The 22,016-nt window shown below is 39.3% G+C and overlaps 1 protein-coding gene across 1 annotated transcript in view; it reads left to right on the forward strand.

Annotated features, from left to right (window-relative positions):
* The window catches only part of tnmd (tenomodulin), a 45,543-nt gene that overhangs the window by 17,277 nt on the left and 6,250 nt on the right, over positions 1 to 22,016 (forward strand). Inside the window, exons 3-6 of the mRNA XM_079352420.1 lie at positions 10,990 to 11,130; positions 14,597 to 14,704; positions 20,130 to 20,289; positions 21,872 to 21,966. Of these exons, the coding sequence (XP_079208546.1) occupies positions 10,990 to 11,130; positions 14,597 to 14,704; positions 20,130 to 20,289; positions 21,872 to 21,966 (504 nt within the window). The remainder of the gene's footprint in view (positions 1 to 10,989; positions 11,131 to 14,596; positions 14,705 to 20,129; positions 20,290 to 21,871; positions 21,967 to 22,016) is intronic.

Raw genomic sequence — 22,016 nt, forward strand, 5'->3', positions numbered from 1 at the left:
GAAATGTTTCAGTGCCCTACAAATGTTTATATTTAGAGCCAGGGTCTGATTTAGCATCCTTTCATTACACACTGACTGGCTACATGCAGACAGCTTCCAGACAAAACTCCAGACTACAGTACACGCTTTGGCTTTATGGGAAGATTACTCTGAATTGGTGTCCAAGAATGTTCATTGTGGTTGTTGATTTGAATGTCGAACATATTTCAGTGACTAAAATAAAAATTGGTTGGAGAAATACTTGAAAACAAAAACTTCCTTTTGTCTTACAATTTGGAAAATTCCCAACAAATGGTTTTCTTTAAGATGACTTGTGTCAATGATAGATAGATCAGACAAGTATAACTGACATTAGGTGGGCCTCAAGAAACCTGTCTTTCATTTGTACCTTATACATGTCTGATTGAAAAGGTTAAAATTACAGCACTTTAAGTAAAGTAAGGGAACATGTCCACAAGCAGCACTTTTAGCACTGGCAGCACTCACAACCTCAGTTGCAGAGCACTTCTCACTAGGGCTCATTCTCGCTGGTTTAAAAAAGTTATCTTTATGTCTTTTGTTCAAGAAAATATCACAGAGAAAACAATATAAAGGAGTCATTTGCTGGCATTAGCAGTAGCTGTACTTCTTGAAATTGTACCTGTCAGACAAGCGTCTCTTCCACCATTGTTGTTGACCAAACTAATATCAGAAGTCATACCCCTTCTTGTTTTTGATTAGTTGGTGAAGGAGAACTTGAAATTCTTTCAATGATGGGTGAAGCTTAGCATTGTCATAAGCAATAGCAGTAGATTCCACTGAAATGGTAATGTTGCTTACATTCACTTATTATATAAATTAGCTGCAAGTTTTTTCATCTAGGGAGAGATGCAAAGTTATTAATGCCATTAAAACTATATTAGGGTTATGATGATTGTAGAGCAACACCATTGAGTTAGGTTTTTTTTTCTTGTTTTAAAAACAACCAAAATGGCCGAAGCTTATGTTTGAAAGTTCTGAAATTTCACTGCAACATAACGAGGAACATGAATGGCTCTCATTGACTTTAAGTGTTGACTCCTTAATCATTTATTGTAAAATGTCCTTTATATTTATGTGGAAGTCTAAAAGTCAAATGGTACTAGCTTCCTTGCCAAGCAGCCATGTCAAACATTTTATTGTTTCCACCAATCGTGTCGTACCGTCATGAATAAGTTTGGCCTGAGCCATAAGGCATTACGGATATCTATAAATCACCAGCATATGAAACACAATAATTTGACCAGCTTTGGAACATCACATTCACTTTTAGCAGTATGGATGTCAAGAGCATCAAGGATCAGACAATTTTGTACTACTTGATCAATTAAACAGCTACACTTTATCTGAAAACAGCAATGCCACCACCAACGTACTGAAATATAAAGGTAACCTTTAAGTGTAGTTCACCTACACAGCTGGTAAGGGCTCACATTTCCACTGTTTGCCGTCATGTTGTTCTGCGCTGTATTCTGCTAGCTGTCAGGTTATCTTCATTGAGATTGATGTCTTGTACTGTCAATGGGCTCATTTTATCCTGTCCCAACTAAGTTGACGATGCATTAGTGACTGACCAGTATTTTCTAAATTAAATTTTCCAAGCTGGCGCCTGTCCAGAAACAGCTGCCTGTATTCAGCTGGCATCACCAAACAGCCGCCTGCATGTGTTTGGCCACCCGAGAGCATTCCTACTTCATTTATCCCAATTCTCCAGGCCTTGGGAGTTGACAGGCTTGGTAATCAGTGTCCACAAGCATAATCCCCATGGTCTCAAGGCACCACACAATCAGATCTCTCAGTTTCTCTACTCCCATGCCTCTGCATTTCTCAAGTTTTATATTCAAATCTGTTAAAATCACCTTTCAAACGAAAACAGAAAAATGCAACACAAAGTGTCTGATAGTAAATATATAGAGAACGTGGTCACATGTATGAGTGCCATCGGCATCACTTTTTCACAGGAACCTGCTTCTGCTCTTCTCTCAGCTTAGTGTGTTGTGTCTCCAAGAATTTTCCTGTAATATGTCGTGTTTCTACTAAACTTGATTGTCATTATTCTGGGGAAGGAATAATTGCTTTGGCAGAAACCGTGTCTGCTTTTGTTTTTTAAAGGTTAACCGCTACTTTGGCTTTTCCAGTGCGTCTGACAGAGAGGTTCCATATTTTACACAAGAAAAAGAGAAACTCTTGTAAAACACACACACACACACACAGCCAACCAGAGAGCACCCAGAGTACTTAAGATAAATTAGTCGACATTATATATTTGGCTGCTCATGTGAAGAGCCTTGAGTTTTGAAAAATAAGTCTGGTGCAGGCTGAAGACAGGAGCCAGCAGTAAAGAAGAGAGGAAATAGAGAGAGAAAGAGAGCTCCCTTTGCTTTAGTGGGAAAAGCTGTGATCAAATGCTTTTCCAGACCCAGCTGGTTTCAGTTAAAGCCCTCCTAAAAAGAAATGCATCTGATTCTCTGGTACCTGTTAGATAAACCTCATTACAGGGGTGTCTTTTTCTGGCATTTAGAGTTCATTTATAAAACACTTGTTTATGAGAACTACATTTAAATGTCAAATTCATCAGGCTATATTTTTGCCTTTTTTCTTTTTCTTTTTGTTTTTCAGGGCCAGTTACAGCAGGCTAACAGGTAAGTGGTGGCTGTATAAGAAAATAGGCAAAATATTACTCTTATATGTTGATCCTAGAAAAATGAAAAGCCCACATAACAGTTGTATAAATCGCAATAAAAGAAAACCTTCAATGTAGCACTAGTTTGACATTTACAAAACAACTATGCAGCCTGACAAAAGAGACAATTTAGAGACATTAAATCACATCCTTGTGACTCAACATCCAGACAGCATGACTATCAGCAATTTCCTTGTTCCTAGGAGTCCACTTAAGAATCTCTACGTCTTTCTGTTATATAAAGTGTGCAATCAGCATACAACATTTCCACATTAAATTAAACTCTTGAAACATACTATTTATTTTTTGGGTCATGGTTTAAATGTAGACAAATCAGAATCACCATGAGGAAAAGTTGGAAACCAAGAATGATAAACATTTCTTATCAGGTGACAGTGGCCCTTGAATACACATTACTTATAGAATCACTTCAAATTAAATCATGAAGACAAAAGACTCAATGGTTAAATGGTCAAATTACAAAGTGCACAGGCAACACATCCCAAACGATGGCTCTGTAGTGTGTACAGTTTGACTGTGTGCCTGAAGCAGCAAAATGGACTCCAGCCAGTGTTAACACACCACCACTTCTTTATCCTCTGCATTGTTTTAAAATTTCTTTGGAAAAAATAAATAAATACAGAATTCATTACGCTCCATATGCTTCCCAGGTCTAGCAGTTAGGATTCCTGTTTTTTCTCAGGCGGCCCGGGTTCGACTCCCTGTTTGGGAACGTGACTTTTGGGCAGCAGTAGCTCAGTCCGTAGGAACTTAGGGTTGGTCGCCGGTTCAAGTCCTGATACGGACCAAAAATATGGAGACCACCAGGTGAGGTAAAGAAAAAAGGGCTAAAACAAGGCATCCAACTCCCACCATGTCATTGTAAATGATGCAGACTAAAAGGTGGTCTGAATCTGATTGGTTGAGCCCTCATGGTTTCTTTTAATTGTCCCTCATGGTTTCTTTTAATTGTCCACCTACCGTCACTCCCCTCACAATGATCAATGCATTTTATTTAAGTAAAATGGTTTATGGTTTGGCCAGGTAACCTTTTCACCTGGATTGACTGTTATATCACTTAAAATACTGATCAACGTTATTGCATTTTTGATGATGTTTAGGATGCAACTGCAGCAACAGGATGTGAACACCAGAGACCGCTGTTTGCATCATGACTCAAAAGTGTGGTTAGGTTAAGGCCAAAGAATGACTTTGGCAAGGGAGAGGTGTATTTCTGTTCACTGTTGAATTTAGTGCATGTGCAGATAACAGTGAAATTTAATGACTTTGGTCAGCCGTGTTTAAAACATGTGTATTACAATTTGGTTGGCAAATATTTACAAAAATAAATTTCATTTTGTGTCATTGATCCTTCAACAGAAAGTTAGCAAATACAATAGAAAATCTTTTTCTGTTCAAATTAAACATATTGACAAGAGTACAATTCTTGCTAAATGTTATCACTGCTTCAAATGATTGATATATGGATTTTCTTTATATCTTGTATTAATATTGTCGTATGCAGATGCAGTGATAGAGGAGGGCCGAGACTAAGGACTTACTTCTTGTTCGTGGACTTATTTTCAGTGCTTGCTGATACATTCAGATAAACTGTATTATATACCTGGTTTGATCAAATTGAATCTGAAGCCCCTCGTCTTTAGGTGTTTTTAAACCAGCCAGAACTTCAAAAGGACTAGAAGCAAAAGGACACAATGTTCGCCAGTGTGACAGTCTAAGCTGCTGCCCACCTCAATCTATCACTGGGCTGCCTATGGCTCCCACGAGGCCAATGCACGGTGCAGCCCCCACACCACCTTGTCCCCTGCGCCTCGCACCACTCGCCTCCACTGCCATCTCCACCTCGCCGTGAGTGACAGGCATCTCGTTCCGCCTGACTGGAGCCTCTATCTCCTTACGCTCAAGGACAACTAAGAGGACATATTGTCATCAACTCATCTCTCTCATTCCCACTGCCACCTCCTCCATAGATGCACGTATGCACACGCTCCCTCTCTCCCCACAAAAACACACACACTCTAGCCTACCAACTGCGACCCACTCACCTGTAACAACATCTATGTGACCTTTGCTTAATGCCTTCGGGTACCACACCAGAACCTATTCGCACAAACAACCTGCAGGTCTGGCTGTGCCTGCCGCTTCTCATTCTCTCCTTCGACTGTGAGTCTGTGTTTGAAACCATGGAGGTGGTTGGGGCTGTTAAGAACCACTTAGGACAGAAACCTTCAACGGAGGAAATAAACAAGGCGTTGTCTGTGAAGGCTTTCACACACAGGACAGACATATGGCTTCCTAGCAGTGGAGATCTGAATTCTTAATATCGTACTGTACACTAGTCTGACACATAGTGTGATGAAAGAAAAGACGAGCTGTTCTGGGGGAGAACTACAACATCCAGACATCATTGTTGTTGCAGCTCTGCAGGCTTATAAACTATCTTCTTACATTCCTGTGAGTTAGTTTTACACTGTAGTGTGCTGTTGAAAGTTGTAACACTGGGGAAACAACAGGAAGTGGACCTGAATTTACTGAGGCAGTAAGTTTTTTACTTATTGCCTCAGTAGGTTACTTCACATTTTGACAGGAAAGTCTTTTGGATTTTTAAAACATCACGCATCATGACATTTGACTTCAGGGAGCTGAATCCTCAAAACCAGACAGTTTCTTCTGAAAAAGTTGTTGTTAAATGTATAGGCAGGAAATAATGGACTAAATTATGTTTGTTTTTTTTATTTCTGTAAAATTCAGTATAAGCACTCATCAGTTAATGTTTGCAGTCAATCTGTATTTTCATCATAGTAACGACAAAATGGCTTATCATTTTAAATTTAATGCATTTTCTGTCACTTATTCATGCAAACTAGACTTTTTTTTTACACTGCCCACTTCATCTTCAAGAGGCAGCAGCTGTGATAAACCCACTGAACACTACCTGCACAGCATCACATATCAGGCAGACAGTGTTAGTGCGGACAAAAATAAAATAGTCTGGCATTAAATTGGACTTTCTATGGAAATAATTGAACTCCAGTAAGAAATGTAATTCCTTCAGTCAGTCAAACATAAATATGCACTCTGTGGTAAGGATAGCATCAGTTTTTTTAGACCTGACTTAATAATTGCAATAACTTTCTGTAACATATGTATGCAAGAACATATTAATGATGCAGAGACTCCCTCATCTCCGTCTAAAGGATTTCCAAATCGAATTCAACAATGAGGCAACCTTTTTAAATGACTTCAATAGTGGACATTTTTAACTTTTGCATAGACTTGTTTGTTTTTGACAAATGACCATTTTTTGGAAAAGTTCCAAATTTAAACAAGTTTCTTTTGACTTTAAACCCTACATAGTTCATATTTATTAGCCCATGTTGTGATCCAGAAAACCATTTCAATTATTTGCTAACAATTCTGAACACTTATTAGAACAGTTAGGGCCGTTTGGTTCCATTCATCATATATGGAGAGTATGGATAACATAGTAGGGTAAATCAATATCACGACTAATTTAACATTTCACTTTGATGACAATTAATGAACAGTTATTTCATTTTTGGCTAGAGTTTCTGAATGTCGATATCATAATGTTAGCCCTTAAACATAGGTTGTTTTTTTTCTTATCTTGAGCACTTGATACTGGTGTGATGTTAAATAAGAAATCTCACCTGATGCAGCTTTAATGTCATGATGAACAGCTTTTTCAGTGTTTCAGATGTTTTCAAAGTCATTGTGATAAAGTACTGCCACTGTAGATTTTTAGAGTCCCAGTGCAGAGTGCAATACAAAGTTAAGATTTTCCTTTGAGCTGGCCTTTTATTTCCCAGTGTTAGTGTCATTTGAGAAGCTATTTAACAATCACATCCTTTGGGGTATTCTTAAAGGTTTTGCGGCCCGGTAACAGTTTCTGTAGATTTACTTCTTGGAAATTCTATAAAATAAGTAAATTATGAGAAACAAAGTCCCCTCTGAAATATCCCATTGCATGTTTTATATATTAATGTACAAGTTGAATAATGATAATCAGCACAAAAACAAATAAGCAATCAATGGGCATTCAATGGGTTTCCAAAATCCTCCCTTTGTTGGAAAGTAAATCACACTGCTAGTTTCCCGATGTACTCAAGCTTCTATAACTATCCAAAACAGCAATATAGAGGCTATTCATTTCTATTTTCAGCTTGCCAATTATGGTGCACAGCAGCAGCTTTGAGTATTGAGCCAGTTGAAGTCAAACTGTTGTAATACATTATTATCTATTTCAACCTGGTGCGGCGGGTAGATTCTCACGGCTGGATTTTCATCAAAACTGATAGCCTGCTGAAAATGTAATTCACTGTTTTAGTATAAATCAATAAGCCTGCAGATTCTATTCCCCCACTCCACCTTTATGTTAATATAAAAGAAATGCTCAAATAGAACTTTAATTCCCCGCACAGACTTGCAGACTGTTTAAGAGCCCCAATTTGATACATAACTGCTCAATTGACACTTAAATTTCAGGCCCATCTTAATTTGGCTTCTCCTGACGATTTGAAGTTCTTCTTCTCTTTGGAGCCAAGGCTACAGCGACCCATGATAATAGAGATTTATAGGCCAGAGCCAGTCCAACAGTGATCTTCTATTAAGAATGATATCCCATTTGTACATTATTACTCTGTTCTCCCAGTGAAAACAGCAAAGTCCTTCTTTTACTGTGCTAAGCAAGCAGATAGAAAACACGTTAAATACTGAACATGTTAGAGAGCAGAGCGAGAGCTGATTCTGTGTTAGAGGACATTCACATGTTTCTGATGAGGGATGTAAATCCTGATGGACTTCCATCCAACTGTATTCATTAATCATGCGTCTCATTGGCTAGGCTCTGATTTGCCGCTGAGACAGATGAAGATGAACTCAGCAATATATTTCTCATCATAACACAACCCTCACATAAATATTAATAGCATCTTTTCAGCTGGTGGGCATGAATCATTTTTCAGACAGGGAGTTTTAAGAGTTACCCATGCGTGTCCAAGAACACTACACAAGCAAGCAGTTGTGATAAACAACACTGCTTTCAGGCAACAGTGAGGAGAAAGCTTTAACTGTTAGGGAGATTAAAATGGTCTTTATTTTACTTTTTGAAGTCACACTCTATCAAAGATTTTCTTACTGAACTTTAAAGATTGTCAACTTAAGTATTGTAAATGCACATGGATATTATTGATGTATTGTTCTTAATATTGGACATATTACAATACTGTGGTAGCTGATGTTGTGCAACTGCCAAACACAAAGTAACACTTCATTTAAAGGGATAGTTCACACTTTTTAAAGCAGCGTTGTATTAGGTACTTACATATCTAACAATTCCTCCAGAATTTCTCAGGCTTTTCCTGTGATTGTTGTGGTCTAAAATGTCAGATTTCACTGCATCTTCTTGATATAGTTAATTGCTTGTTGGCTGTGTGAACTATTTAGATGAGTGTCCAGACACCTAAACATTTAATAAAACTCGTTTATGGAAATGAAAAATGGACATTGGACTGCACATGTGCGTCACCTTTTCAAAAGTATACTCCTGCGTATAGAATAATTTCTCTTCAGTTTTTTTTTTTATTGCTGCAGTTCTACTTGTTTTCTGGGTTGCTGCTCTGATATAAAATCACTGAAAGGACACAGGGTTTATTATCTCACTCTGAGATCAGTGCTGGCTCATAATTGTTAGGTAGCCTGTGGTTTGACAAAAAAATTGGAGAACCATTCTGATTGGCCAATGGTCCTAACACAAGGCACCAGGAACTGGCTAAGTCAAATGTCCTACCGAACAAACATGAAGACATACAGTAGTCCCAAAGGAAAGGTTGTTAGCTTAAAGATGAAGTGGTGAAAATACACAGGAATAAAGCACACACTTCTTGGAATGTTAAATTTTAATCAATATAAAGGACTTTTTTTATGTGGCTAAATAACAAGGTAATAGTAAACATAGCTTTAGCAATACATAGCTCAGCTTCTGTGTAGACAATCCAGTCAGCTTCTCCAAACAAGGGCTGTGCTGACTTTTATCTTCTTTATGTACTTAGTACACTTATTATCACAAGTATCACAAAGCTCTACTTTTTAAGCAATACCAATGTTACAGTTTTATTTGGCAGACACTCTGTTCAAAGCAACATACATCTAAGGGAAGAACAACACAAGCAAGGATCTAGGCAGGAAAAAACACATCTGTAAGTGCCAACAAACTGCTTTAACTTAGATCAGACACAGGGGCCGACAGGCAGTGCACAAACACAATGCACAGGGTGTAGAAGTAGATTTTTTTTTTTTTAAATCATCAAGGACAATTAACAGCTACCTCAACTATATAAGCATCATCATCATAAATATTCTAAACAAAATCAACAAAATCCTCAATGTCATCATCATGAACATTATCATTTTCATCAATAACATGAAGTACTTAGATGTTCATGAAAGAGCTGTGTCTTTGGCTTTTCCCTAACAGTAAAAATAGAGCAGATCGAATTAATATTAATATCTATGTCACCATGAGGGGGCAACAGAGGGAAAAAGGGAGTGTAGACCCGATGAGGGAGTTCAAGTAGTCAAGAGACAAGTTTTGTTGGCAAGAAACAAGGTTTTAAATGTAAATTATATAATATACTTGCAATAATGTATACAGTAACTTTTTATTAATTCAAAAAACATTTTTTAATGTTAAACCTGCCTAATCTTAAGAATATGCAGATCAACTTGAGTCAGTATGTACATTTTATATTTGGTTCAAACTGTTGTTGTTTTTTAAGTACTTCCTGATTAAATCATGATCACTTGCCTTTGAACCCCCATCCATCCTCAATTATTTATATTCCTTTTGTTTTTCAGCTCAATTGATCAAAAGAATAAAGTTAAAGTCATACAATTTATTCAAGGTTGGTATTCTTTTTATGTGACGCATTTTAATCACAGAAAGTAAACTTTCTTTGATGAACAAAAACACACATCCTGGCATTGACAGACAGACAGACAGACAGACAGACAGACAGACAGACAGACAGACAGACAGACAGACAGACAGACAGACAGACAGACAGACAGACAGACAGACAGACAGGGCAGTCAATATAAATAGAAAGTAAACAGTGGAGGCACTGGTTTAGCTTGGATGGCAGAGTGGATGCCCAGTGTATAAAACAAAAGTTTTTGCCTCTATTCATGAATTGTTCTCTCTCTTCAAAAGAGTGATAATTTTAGTCTGCTTTATCGGATTTTCTGAACGTCTTCATACAGTAACAACAAGTACTCCAACCAATCTTACCACAAAGACACTCCAATACAAGAGCTTAGGAGTGTGTTCTATGTTAACATCTCTATGATCGAAGGCCTAACATCCCTGTATCACATGTCCAAAACCCACACGTAAACTACAGGATTAATGTGAACCATTAAAAGTGTATTCATTAAAAGGTTAGGTTGCTGAAGAAGGTTTGTTAAAAAGTGTGTGGTAGTTGCAGAGGTTATGTATATTATGTATCTTAATAAACCAACAGTGTTTTGAAGAAGTGTGACTTTTGGCTTCATATGGGGCTTGAATCACGTGTTCCTGGTGTAAAAGTCCTAGTTTTGCACGACTCATGCATTGGCCACAACTGCTGGCCACGTTTGTTTTCTCATTATTCATTATCCCTAATCACACTTTCGCATTTGTGCCTGTAATGATTGCTACAGCCACTAGAGGTTGTATTTTTGTAACGGACGGTCTCCTATAGACAAGTTACCATTAACCCTATAAATGTATTATTGAAAGAAGTAAGAGAATGCATTGTAAATATACTTCAAATTCCTTTAAAGTAGGTATTTTACAGTTTGGCCTTATGATCAGACTGAATTGTCATTTAGTTTTCTCACAATGTTTAGTCCGCATTTCGTTTACATCAGCTGTTTTATGATTGATTGAAGTAAGTGATACATTGTTCCAGTCATTAAACACTGATTCTTTTTCTATCTTCGGACACGCACAGCTGTTATAGCACCACACATTAAAATACAGATAAAACATTTTGCAGCAATTCTAAGGTCAGATCAGGCCGTACTCTATAACACAGAGCAGTCTAAGGAACAATTGTGACTTTCAGTGCATAGGTCATTTTAGGTGGACTCTGTTTTGACAGGCTTTTACTTTCCTTCAGCACAAAAAGTACTTCCAATGATAAACACACCCTCGAGTTGTTGATCTATTTGTCACAGCAATCTAAGGTTTTTTTATGTCTTCGCAGCTGTACGACCATCAGTACAAAGCAGTGGTGGATGGTGTGGAGACAGACAGCATGATGGAGATTGACCCAGGTCAGCACATTGAGATCTTCAGAATGGGAAACGGGAGTGAGGAGGTTCTGGAGGTGCACGACTTCAAAAATGTAAGTAAAAGGTTAAACAGGCCATGAATGCTGTTCTTCTTTTCAGCACTCTACTTATGTCTCCTCCTCAGCAGAGAAAGGACTATTCAAGCAGACCATTGACTTTTTTCTTCTTCACCAATATTTGCCACTTTCAATGAAAATGGTGAGAAAAAACATGGAAATAAAAGTAGTGAGAGTACACAAGGATTGTGTGTGTTCATGTGCACACACAGCAGCAGAAAAAAAGATTAGTCTCTCACTAAAAGACAGTTTTATTTTCTTTAGCTAATAATATACAGTAATTCTTTGGAGTACAGAGGCAAACATTACTAACAATCCATCTCTATTTGTTCCTCACACTTTTTTTCAACTGCAGTTTTGTCTCCAGCAAAGCTCATTAGCTTACCCTTTATTCCTAAATCCTAGTCGAGTGTGCAGGAGGTTACACATACTGCACTTGGAGAAATGTGCTGCTTGACTGGGTAATGAATGCTCTTATTCTAGCCCGATTATTTATTGTGAAATTTGTGATGCAAGGCTGGAAGTTCCAGGAAGCACCTCATCCCAAAAACAAAAACCTATGTTGAGTTGTTATTGTTTTTGTAACAAAGGTCTTTGTGAATTTAAAATGGCTGTATGATGGGGAAAAAAACAAGCAAAGTCCTAGGAAAACTTTACCCTCTGAAATCAATCTTTCTACTTCTTTCTCTCCCTCCCTCTGCCTCTCGCTCTCTCTTTCACAAAGTCCAACTTGTGTGTGTGTGTGTGTCTGTGTGTGTGTGTGTGTGTGTGTGTGCGTGCACGTGTGTGTGTGTGTGTGTGTATGTGAGTGTCCCACATACCCACACTCATACATGCACACACACAAGCCCGCCTGTTGCTTGTTTCACTTCCTGTTAGTGAAGCACATCCCCTGAGGAGATTTGTTTGATTCAGTGCTCCACCATGGAAGACTAAGAAACAAGCGAGTGAGCAGAGTAATTCAAACCTTATTGTGACTAAGAAAAAAAGGGGGGAAGAAAATCCACACTGAAATCACAATAGGGTGTACTAAGTGGTAGCTTATGCACCAATGTTAGAATAGATTATTTTGAATGGAAAAAGGGCCGTTGCATGTTATTTCACAGCCACCTCTGAAACAGTCTCCATCAAGCCTGAGGGCTGTGTGAAGAATGGAAAATGAGGGGATTATGCCACCAGGACCGTGTGGACCACAGGCGAAATGCATTCTATTGTTTCAGTCCAATACTAAACTCATTTTTCACTAGAGAGAAATGGAAAACTGAAGACAGAGGCATCCCAGGAGAGAGTCACAGTAAGATGAACCCACAATAAATATTCGCAGTGAACAAAAGAACATTTGAGAAAATTGGCCCTGAACGTTTGCTGGAATTTTAGCTAATAGAATACATTTGGAATACTGTTCAGGATTTCTTGCGAGTCAACAAACCTTGTCGACTTTTATATGCCATCTTCCTAAAGCCTCTTCACACCAAAGCCCTATTCACATTGCTGTATCAAGGAGCGATATTTACGTATCTGTGAGAAAAAGATGAGGCATAAACACCTTGATTTTTTTGTAAATGACATGACTATTTGAATATTTGAAACTTATGACCCATCCCTACTAACTAACAAAGGTAAATCCAACTAGCTAAAGAGTGCGAACCAAATTTAGTTATTCAACACACCTATACACAGTTATGCTACGAACAGCGTTTGGGTGTATTGAACTGTAAGCTATGTATTTTAAACACATTGACCAATATCTTTTTGATAGACAGTCAGGCATAAGACTTTCTCATTTTTCACTGACTATTTCTTCTTCGGAGAAGTTGTTACATGCTAATTAAGTATTACAGAGTAATGAGGGGTTTTTTACGCACAGCAGTTCTCAGCTTTTCCACAACTTTTTTTTTGTATAAAATACTATGCTGTAGAGTTCGACTTTTATTCCATTTTTATCGTCTGCCTTCAGATCGCCTTCAGCCATGAGGATGTGCTGGTCAGAGGGGAATATGATGAAAAACGCTTACCATTCCTTCTCCAGCTCTACACTGAACCGCATCCTTTTCTCAGAGCACATAATAGTGAAGGAAAAAAAATACCCTCCAGCATTGATCAGTTACAATCCATTCCCTTAAAAAATGTCAATTATAGCGTTGACTGTCCGCATCCGCCAATGTTAGCCCGGTGAATGCATTGACCGGGCTAACATGTAATGAACAGGGTTTGATACATGTTGTGCCATCATGTCTTTGGTTGTTAATTTCCCGGAGCTGAATGATTCACGTGGTAACATGTTCTCTATCCTCTTGATTAGATGCAGATGAGCATCTTGCATATGGATATATTAAAATGACATTGTTTTTCCATTGCTCAAGCCTGTTTAAATGTGTCCTTTATTTTCTAATCGACCAACCCCACTAATCACAATATCTCATCATAGCATCGTCCTTTCTTCTTGTGCTGCAGCTCACCAATGCAGCCGACCCAAATTAAACAGAGAGTCATCACAATAAAGCGTGGCACAAACATTATGCTTTTGTGCTCGAGACCATTATTGCCCCATCCTTTTTCCGTGCCGATGAAATTACACCCAGTAGATTATGACAGGCATCACTTTGTATCATGTCTTGTGCTGCTGGTATTTGGTTCTCAGAGTGACAGCTCCACAGAAAACGTAGAAACAGCAACCACATGGTCAAGTTAACCAATTCAAAGGAGACGTCATTGCAATCACTGTGTTCCTGTAATTAAATTTAGATTGAATCAAGTCCATTTTCATGCTTCTGCTCATATAATTCCAGTTGATACAATTTAAAAGCCGCCGTGGCAGATGTAGATCCTGCCGTCTGTTCTAATACGGTGTGCTGAATGAGCAGTGCTACTCTGCAGAAAATAAATTGGATACAATCTGATCAAGTGAAAGTCTTTCAGATTTATTCTGGCTGAATATCTTAGATTAACATAGAATGGCAGCAAGAGAGAATTAACTGATCTTTCTTGTCTATTGAGGCTCAGTGTGTCACGGTGAATAGAGCTACAGTCCACATGGCGGAGGATCATCAGTGGAGCTGAAGAGAGTGACTCCACACTTGACTGCGCAGATTAAGAGAGTGACAGGGACCTATGACTGCCTAATTCAATGGGGGCACTCTCTGTAGAAAACACTTCATTCTCAACAATGTCGCTGGGCTCTCCTGTGCCATCCATCCTCCTATAAAGCATTATATATCCAGGTTGAAACACCCCCGCTCTTTTTACTACCATTCAGCTTGAAAGTAAGATCAGTGTTGCAGGGGCCAAGCAGCCATCGATTTTATACCAGACAAAAACACACCTCTACTCCCTAATTAGATTTGAACTCCTTTCACGTTTTAACTGCTGGGGGTCTGACAGGCGATCCACATTACTGAGTGATAATGAATCATACTTTTATCTCCATTTCTGAGTTTTTCTTTAATTTCTTTTTTTCCCAAAGGGAATCACTGGGATCCGGTTTGCTGAACATCAGAGGTGCTACATCAGGACCCAAACCAGGAAGCTGCCCATATTGGCAGAGGTGGAGGCTGAGGACACAGAGTTAGTGGTGAGTTTCATCCCACAGCTGTCTGTGGCTCCGACTCTCTGTAGTCCTGCAGATGCTGTCATGCATATTGTCAGGAGATAACCAGAGGAGAGCACTAAGAGCACCACACAAATCCTCAGCCTGTCCATCTTATTCTGGCTCCCCCGCCCCTCTCACTGAAGAATAAACTAGGGTTTGCATTGCCTGTGAAACCGTCAGAAAGATGTCCACAAACCCGTAGCCTCTTTATGGCTCACATCAAATGGTGTTTGCTGTCAATCTTGAGCCAATATTAAATTTTAATCATCTCCTCTAAAGGCTCTCCCCAAATGGCCTGAAGGGGGGAAGGGTGCAAGAGTGGTGTGAGTGAGAGGCAAGCCATTAAAACCACATTTTTTAAAGAAGGATTTCTTTGTAGAATTCACAAGGCTGCCTCTCTAAGTTTAGATTGATTCATTTTTACTTCTCTGCTTTCCTACAGTCATGTGTGAACTTCTGTATAAGGCGAAGGAGTGGTGATATTCAATCAATCAAAATTCCCAATTTTTCTGTGTCACAGTGCAATTCACTGAGTGGGCTATATGTTCAAAGAGAAAATCCCACTCTCAAATGTGTCTTCTGCTTGCATGCTCTCATTTACATTTCACATTGTAGTTGGGAAGAAATACAGTAGCTGGCAAATATTTGAAGCTTCCGGCACGCAGCTTCATTTTAAAAACAGAATAAACCCATTGCCAGTCGAAGCAGAACCCAGACTCCGTTTTAACTTTAAGAACACAAGCTGTTACACCCTAAAAAAAAAACCAAACACTTTTTTTTCCCCCCTCTTCTCATCTTCATAATGTCTGATCCACGTTTACACATACTAATTGCCCAGGCAGGACCATATGTCCATGCCATATCTGTCTTCTTTTTTTACGCTATGAAGCCTAATTGGCTTAATTCACAGCTCCAAAACGAATCATGTTGGGCCAAGGAAGTGACGAGGACTTAAACTATAGTGGTTACAGAAGGTCTACAGTATTTAGAGCTATCATGAGCAAATTTAAACACACTGTTCAATACATTTACAATACAACAAATATTGGTAAGAAGTTGCCTTCATTAGATTGTTCTAACCAGTCTAATCAATCATATCAGTCGTATGCGGCTTCAGAAGTGATGAGTAAGATGACAATGTTGATGTGGCTAAATAGTGGTAACCAGCAGCCAAACCTGCAAACTTGTGTTCCCAAAAAATTGGAAATTTACTGTACTTTAGGTTAAAAAATAAATAAATGCATGAATCATATTCACAGGCAACCTTAATCTATTTAATGTACGTCACTCTAGACCAGTGGTGTCCAAACTTTTTTTCTTTCGGGCCAAAATTGTCGCGTTAGAATCGCTCACGGGCCACAGGGTTTTTTTTGTTTGTTTTCTTTAAATATTGGAGGGAACTTTCTTTTTTGACCTCTTCAAAAAATAATGTAAATACACAATAACTAATTGCAGTGGGAAACTGTTGTTCACATTTTTTGGATAGAATAGTCAGGCTTTTATAGGTCTCCCTCGCTAACATGAAAAAGAAAAAAAGAACGAAATATGCCATCTGATGAGGCCTGGGGCCAAAATCTTCTGATTCTTCGATTTGAAGTCAAGGGCCACAAAAAATCCACTCAAGGGCCACAAATGGCCCCCGGGCCGCACTTTGGACACCCCTGCTCTAGACGTAAGGAGCTGACAATAAAGCATCCGATATTGATACCAGCTATTCATCCCAACTCCCCTATTAATATTTCTAGTCCACAGGTCAAAGGAACTGATCAGGATGCAAACACAGACGGGTACCACTACAGGACCAGGTGCTGATTCAGATTCCAGTTTTCAGGGTATAGAGGTTTGAAAATTGGGCATGAATACACGTTGACAATCTGGCAGTAAAATTAGTTGAAATGTGCCTTTATCAATGCTGCTGGGCTGATGATGCCAATAAAACAGTCTGTAAATACAAAATAATAAAGTACTGCAGGTTGAGAGAGCACGAGTAAATGATGTTTGTATGAACACTTCTGAAGTGCTCTGTAATTTCTACGGTTCTATTGTAACTTGGGTCTCAAACCTGAGAGATAGATAAACTTTGGACATAGAGCCAACATCTGCAGTGATATTGATCTTGTCAACTCAAACTTTACAAAGGAAATTAAATGATTGTGTTACCTAAAATGGCAAACAAATAATTGTATTACTGTGTTGACAATACTGTACAAATGGCACATAATATTCTCCTACCTGTGTAACCGCTAAAGAGTCATTTCATCACCTTATTTCTCCTTTCTTTTTTAAGTGCCTCGCTTCGATTCCACATTTTCTGCAAGGGACGTTTTCACCAACCAAACACTGGCTTGCAAAAGAGAAACACAAAACATATCAAAGAGGCCATATGAAGGTTATAAACAATGGCTTTGGCTTGACTTCACCATGCTCTGTCCTCACGATAGACGGTGACCCATGATCTATCCTCATTGTAAATCCACCCACATGTCCCTGAAAAAGATGAGCACAAGTTCCTCCTCAGGTGGTGAGACACAGCTCATAGCGGTGAAAGCTAAGCATTAATGGTTCCAAGCATAACCCAGCCACAGGCTTTCAGGAAAGAAGGCTCAGAGCAGTCGCGGCAGGTTTGAGAGCCTAGGTAAAAAAAAAACAAAGGCAAAAATTGCAGAAAAACTGCAAGCGGCTGATAAGGAAAAGCAGCCCCTGTGAGGGAAAACCAGGTGAAAAACATGGATTGTTTGCCAGGTCCCCCACCCCCCTTTTCTATTTGCCTCCTCTATAAAATGTCTGAGGAGTAATCCCTTAGCTTCATTCCAGTTTCCCCAGCCTGACACAGAAACCACCATCTGCCTCCTTCACAACCTATAACATTGTCAAAGGATGCTGCTTGCTCCATTAAACAGCTACTTAATATGGATGACCAAAGCTTGCCCAGCATCCCCAAAAAATCTCCCACCCAGACAACAACCTCAAACAGAGAAAACAGGACAGAAGAAAAACACTACGGCAGAGAATTTGACTACACTAAAGTCCTTCAGTCACACAGTACAGTTAGTTTGCTTTCTAATATTTGTTGCAAATATACCACAACAGGCCTATAAGTAATATGTCTTAAGTCATTTTCATGTGCAACCCTGAACATTTCTAGAGAATTTCAGCAGGCCCTTGAAATCTTCCTGATTTGGTCGTTCACACATGGACCTCACAGCAGAAGACAATCCTGCTCAGACAGAATGGGGGACAGTGTTTCCTAAGGCAAGACATTAAAAAGAACACAGCAGAAGGGACTGATGAGGCAACAGAGTCCTATTAACCACATATGTCTTTTGAGTAGCTCAGCAAAAACAAAGCTTTAAAATTAAACAATGCAAAATTCCCCTGGTTTGAACAATGTTGTACCTGTAACACCTCAGTATGAGTTTAATTTGCTCAGTACATATTTGCATGTCAAAGTTTGCCAAAGTCGGATCCAAAGCCCATTTGCCAGCTTTACAACAACAGGCTCCCTTATGAATTCATTTAGATGAATTGATATTTGCTGTTAAATTTAATTGTTAAACATGTTGTACGCAGGCCTTCATTGCCCTTAAAAAGTGCCAGCACATTGTTGGCGAAGTTGCTTGGATATGGGTGTAAATGAAACTGGCATGTAATAAACCTCTCCTGCCTGTTATGTGCGGCTTGGGAAAGCACTTGGGTATCATGAGAAAGTCTTTGTTGATCTCTGGCAACACTGCACCACTTTACACAATGTGTCATGTAGACAGTGTTTCCCCCTTCGGGACACAGTGGCAGGAGAGGGTAAATTCATTAACAACTCAACAACTGGTGTATAATTAAGTTGTGTATTGTCGGCGGAAAGCATACTGTATACACCAGGAGCAGGCAGCCCAAAATGAATTACCATCATTCCCAAGGTACAACACTTGATAAAAAGTTGCTTGTGTCCTAATATATCATTTGTCAATATCAAAATAGAAAAGCCTTTCAGGAGTGAGTGTAAACTGTAAGACTGTAATCATGTTGTCTTTGTGCTTGTCAACTGGCATTTAGAAATCCCTGCCCCATGCTAAAATGCTGACCTTTACCATTCCCCCCAAGGCTCTCTCCTACAAGTTATTGGAGCTGTTTCTCAACTGTAAAGTCAAAGTCATGTTGTGAGGCCCTGTCGTGACCTCCATTTACTTTCCATAGAAGACTCACTTGGCTTCAATGGATGAGAGGTCCAATTAAATAGTGCAGTTTGTGTTCCTTGAGTTTGATTTTAATCCACAGGAAGGTTGAGAGCTCCAATTAAAGACTCGGATGCATGAATCCCCCCCCCCCCCATGCTTTACAAAACCACCAAAACCAGTCCTCCAATCATTAGTCTACTGGCCTCTGCTTTGAATTAGGCAAGACTGTGTCACCTGCTGTGCCAGGAAACACAATCTTTAAGGTGACAAAGTTAGCTTTTTATTTTCCTCTGCAGGTCACAACTGTGTGGCACAGTGACAAACTAGAAACAGCATGGGAAGCGAAACTCCAATTCAAGTGAGAGTGACAGGGGTGAACGTGAGGGAGGGGGCACGACCCGTTATAAATGACTCTCACTCCCACTATAGCCCCGGGATTCTGCGTCAAGCTTAACTAATGTGCAATTAAGCCTTAGTCTGGGAGAAAATCACCTTGTAAAAACATTTGTCAAGTGAACTGTTGGTCTGTTCTGGGCTACTAATTAACAAGGGAATGGAAAGAAGGGTTTGTTTGTGTGTGTATTTACATATACATGAAGAAAATAAATATCTTCACTGTTAGGGGAGAGCATTACCAAATCCCCTTCATATGTCTCTATTAGACAGCATTGACATGTAGTCCCTATCATTAAGCAATAATAGTTTACTTTACAGCTCATGAACTACAGTATCAACAAATTAAGCCCTCTGATAATGCTGGGTGCCAAGCAAAGCATTGTTGTGGAGGGGGGAGGGAGGGGAGGGAGGGGAGGGGGGGACGAGGAAGGGGAATGAAAGGCTTTATTGTGTCTGTCACATTAAACGATATTGCAGCCACACTCAGAGTAATGAAGACCACTTCTAAAGTCATTTAAAAGTCAAATCATTACTGTCTGTGAATTTCAATGATGTATAATAAAAAGAGCATGCCACAGGCTTGAGAGGGAGAGGGAGGGAAAAGGGGAGGCAAGTCAGGGCAGGGGGAGTCAGGAGTCAGGAAGTTGCCACCCTCTCTGAGGATGGAAAGAAGATAGATGAAACGATGAGGGTGGGGCTGCTGCATGGCTCGGGGGGTGGAGAGGTTAAACGCAGGACATTTCTTTGTGAGTGGCCTGAACATTTTTTTTTTTTGCAGGATCTGACATGAGATGTTTCTTTTTTATATGTGTGTATCTATTTTTGGTGTTTTCTCACAGGTAGATGAAACCGAGGCTATGGAAACAAAGATGGACAACTCCGAAGTGTGGGTTCCTGCTGAGGAGCCCATCGTTAACCCAGCCTTCCTCTTTGACTCTAAGATCTGGGAGATTTGCCAAGAGCTGCCCATCCATTGGATCCATCCCTCCCCCTTCAGCGGTGAGAGCAGAGGGCGCCTCGGCCTCTAACAGTAGACTGTTAACACTTTCACTGGATGGCAAACCCCCTTAGCTGCGTGAAGGTCTGTAGAGACCTGTAGACCCCGCCACAAACAAGCAGGCTTCCAGCCCTGTCTGTGTCTTTGAGTTGTGAGTGGTTAAAGATGCGCTCACATTCACTTAATACGTCATTACAATTAAAAGGCCTCCATATATCTAATAACAGAGGTAGAAAAACCCTTTCAGAGTGTTTGCACTTGTAACACAGTTGTGCAAAGTTCTTCTGCTTTATGTGATCATGTGAAAGTATTTGCTGCAAAAATGTACAGTGATTTAAGTCTTGAAGGTCTTTTCGTGAAAAAATGTTGACCTTTTTAACCTGCTGAAATGAGCCTTAAAAAGTATGACTGTATTTGTTAGTTATTTTACATCTTTCCTGGAATGCATGCATGCAGGAACATGAAAAAGGTTTGGAAATCACCACATTAAAAAGGAATCTGAAACTAGAATTTTGAAGATAATAAGGTTTAATGGAAATCTGCATGTAACCAAATGTATTTCTTCTCTGAAGACAGTATGTGTAATGTGTGTATGTGTGTACTGTGTAATGTACCACTATAATACTATGCATTCTGTGTTAAAAGTGTAAACACAACTTCTAAAACTCACTCTGTATTTATTCTACAGAAGGGAGAATAAAAATGAATATAAAGTAAGGTGGATTAAAGGGAACATATGAACACACTGTTGATCAAGTCCAGGATGATAAAACTCAAGGCTTAAGTTGAATTGAAAAACAGATTATTGCCTGAAACTCTGAAGGGGGAAAATTTGATTTTTGAAGTCAGTATGTAGAAAATGCATCAAGCAGAAACAAGAATGAGAGACAGTTCAATAGACAACATAATAATAAGAAATGTGAATATGACGTTTAGTCAGTGTCTTACAAAAGGTTATGAAATAACTGGCTGAAAAGGAATATTTAGGATGCTTGCTTATGTAGAAGGCTTAAGTGATATTACTCTCTCATCCCTGTGAGTTTTCTGTTATGTCTCACAAATGTGCAGCTCATATTGGTGTGTGATACAAAAAGTACTCAACATAATTGGGATAATTTCATTTTACATGTTACCTTGTTCTGCCAGATATATAAAACCTGTTGAGTTTTAGTCAAGATTTAAGACGCTAAGACATTTTGGGCTCATTAAAAGAGAAACGATTCTTGGTGAGACGAGCATAAAGTAACTCGGGGAAAACCGGATACATGAAGTAGAAAGTCAAATTAGTCTTTGAACGTTTTTTTTTTTTTTCTCACCAGGTTGTGTAGGCTTTGCTAATTAGGATTTGTGGAAAGTGATTTGCATGTTAGTAACACAACAGCAACAACATCATTGTTTGACAGAAGTATTCAAACTCTTGGCATATTTTTCCTGTATGTGAGTAATTAACATCAAGCCAAGGAGAAAACTGAGAGCATGAGCCAAAATCCAATTCAAGGTTTCTCACTGTGCTTCAAACAACGTATAAAACTGTAAAGAGCACCTACACATCTTATGTCCTGACTGCTCTGTCTGTAACTGTAGATGCCGAGGAGGAAAACGTAGACACGCCTGACGCAGAGGTCAAAGGTCAGCGTTTCGCCCGAGATGTCCTGGACCACCCTGCGGTGAACGACTATGTAAGTGGGACCTCACCAAGAGATACAGTGAAGCCGCTTCAATCAGCCCC

The sequence above is a fragment of the Symphodus melops genome, assembly GCF_947650265.1.
Source record: "Symphodus melops genome assembly, chromosome: 9".
Taxonomy (NCBI): domain Eukaryota; kingdom Metazoa; phylum Chordata; class Actinopteri; order Labriformes; family Labridae; genus Symphodus; species Symphodus melops.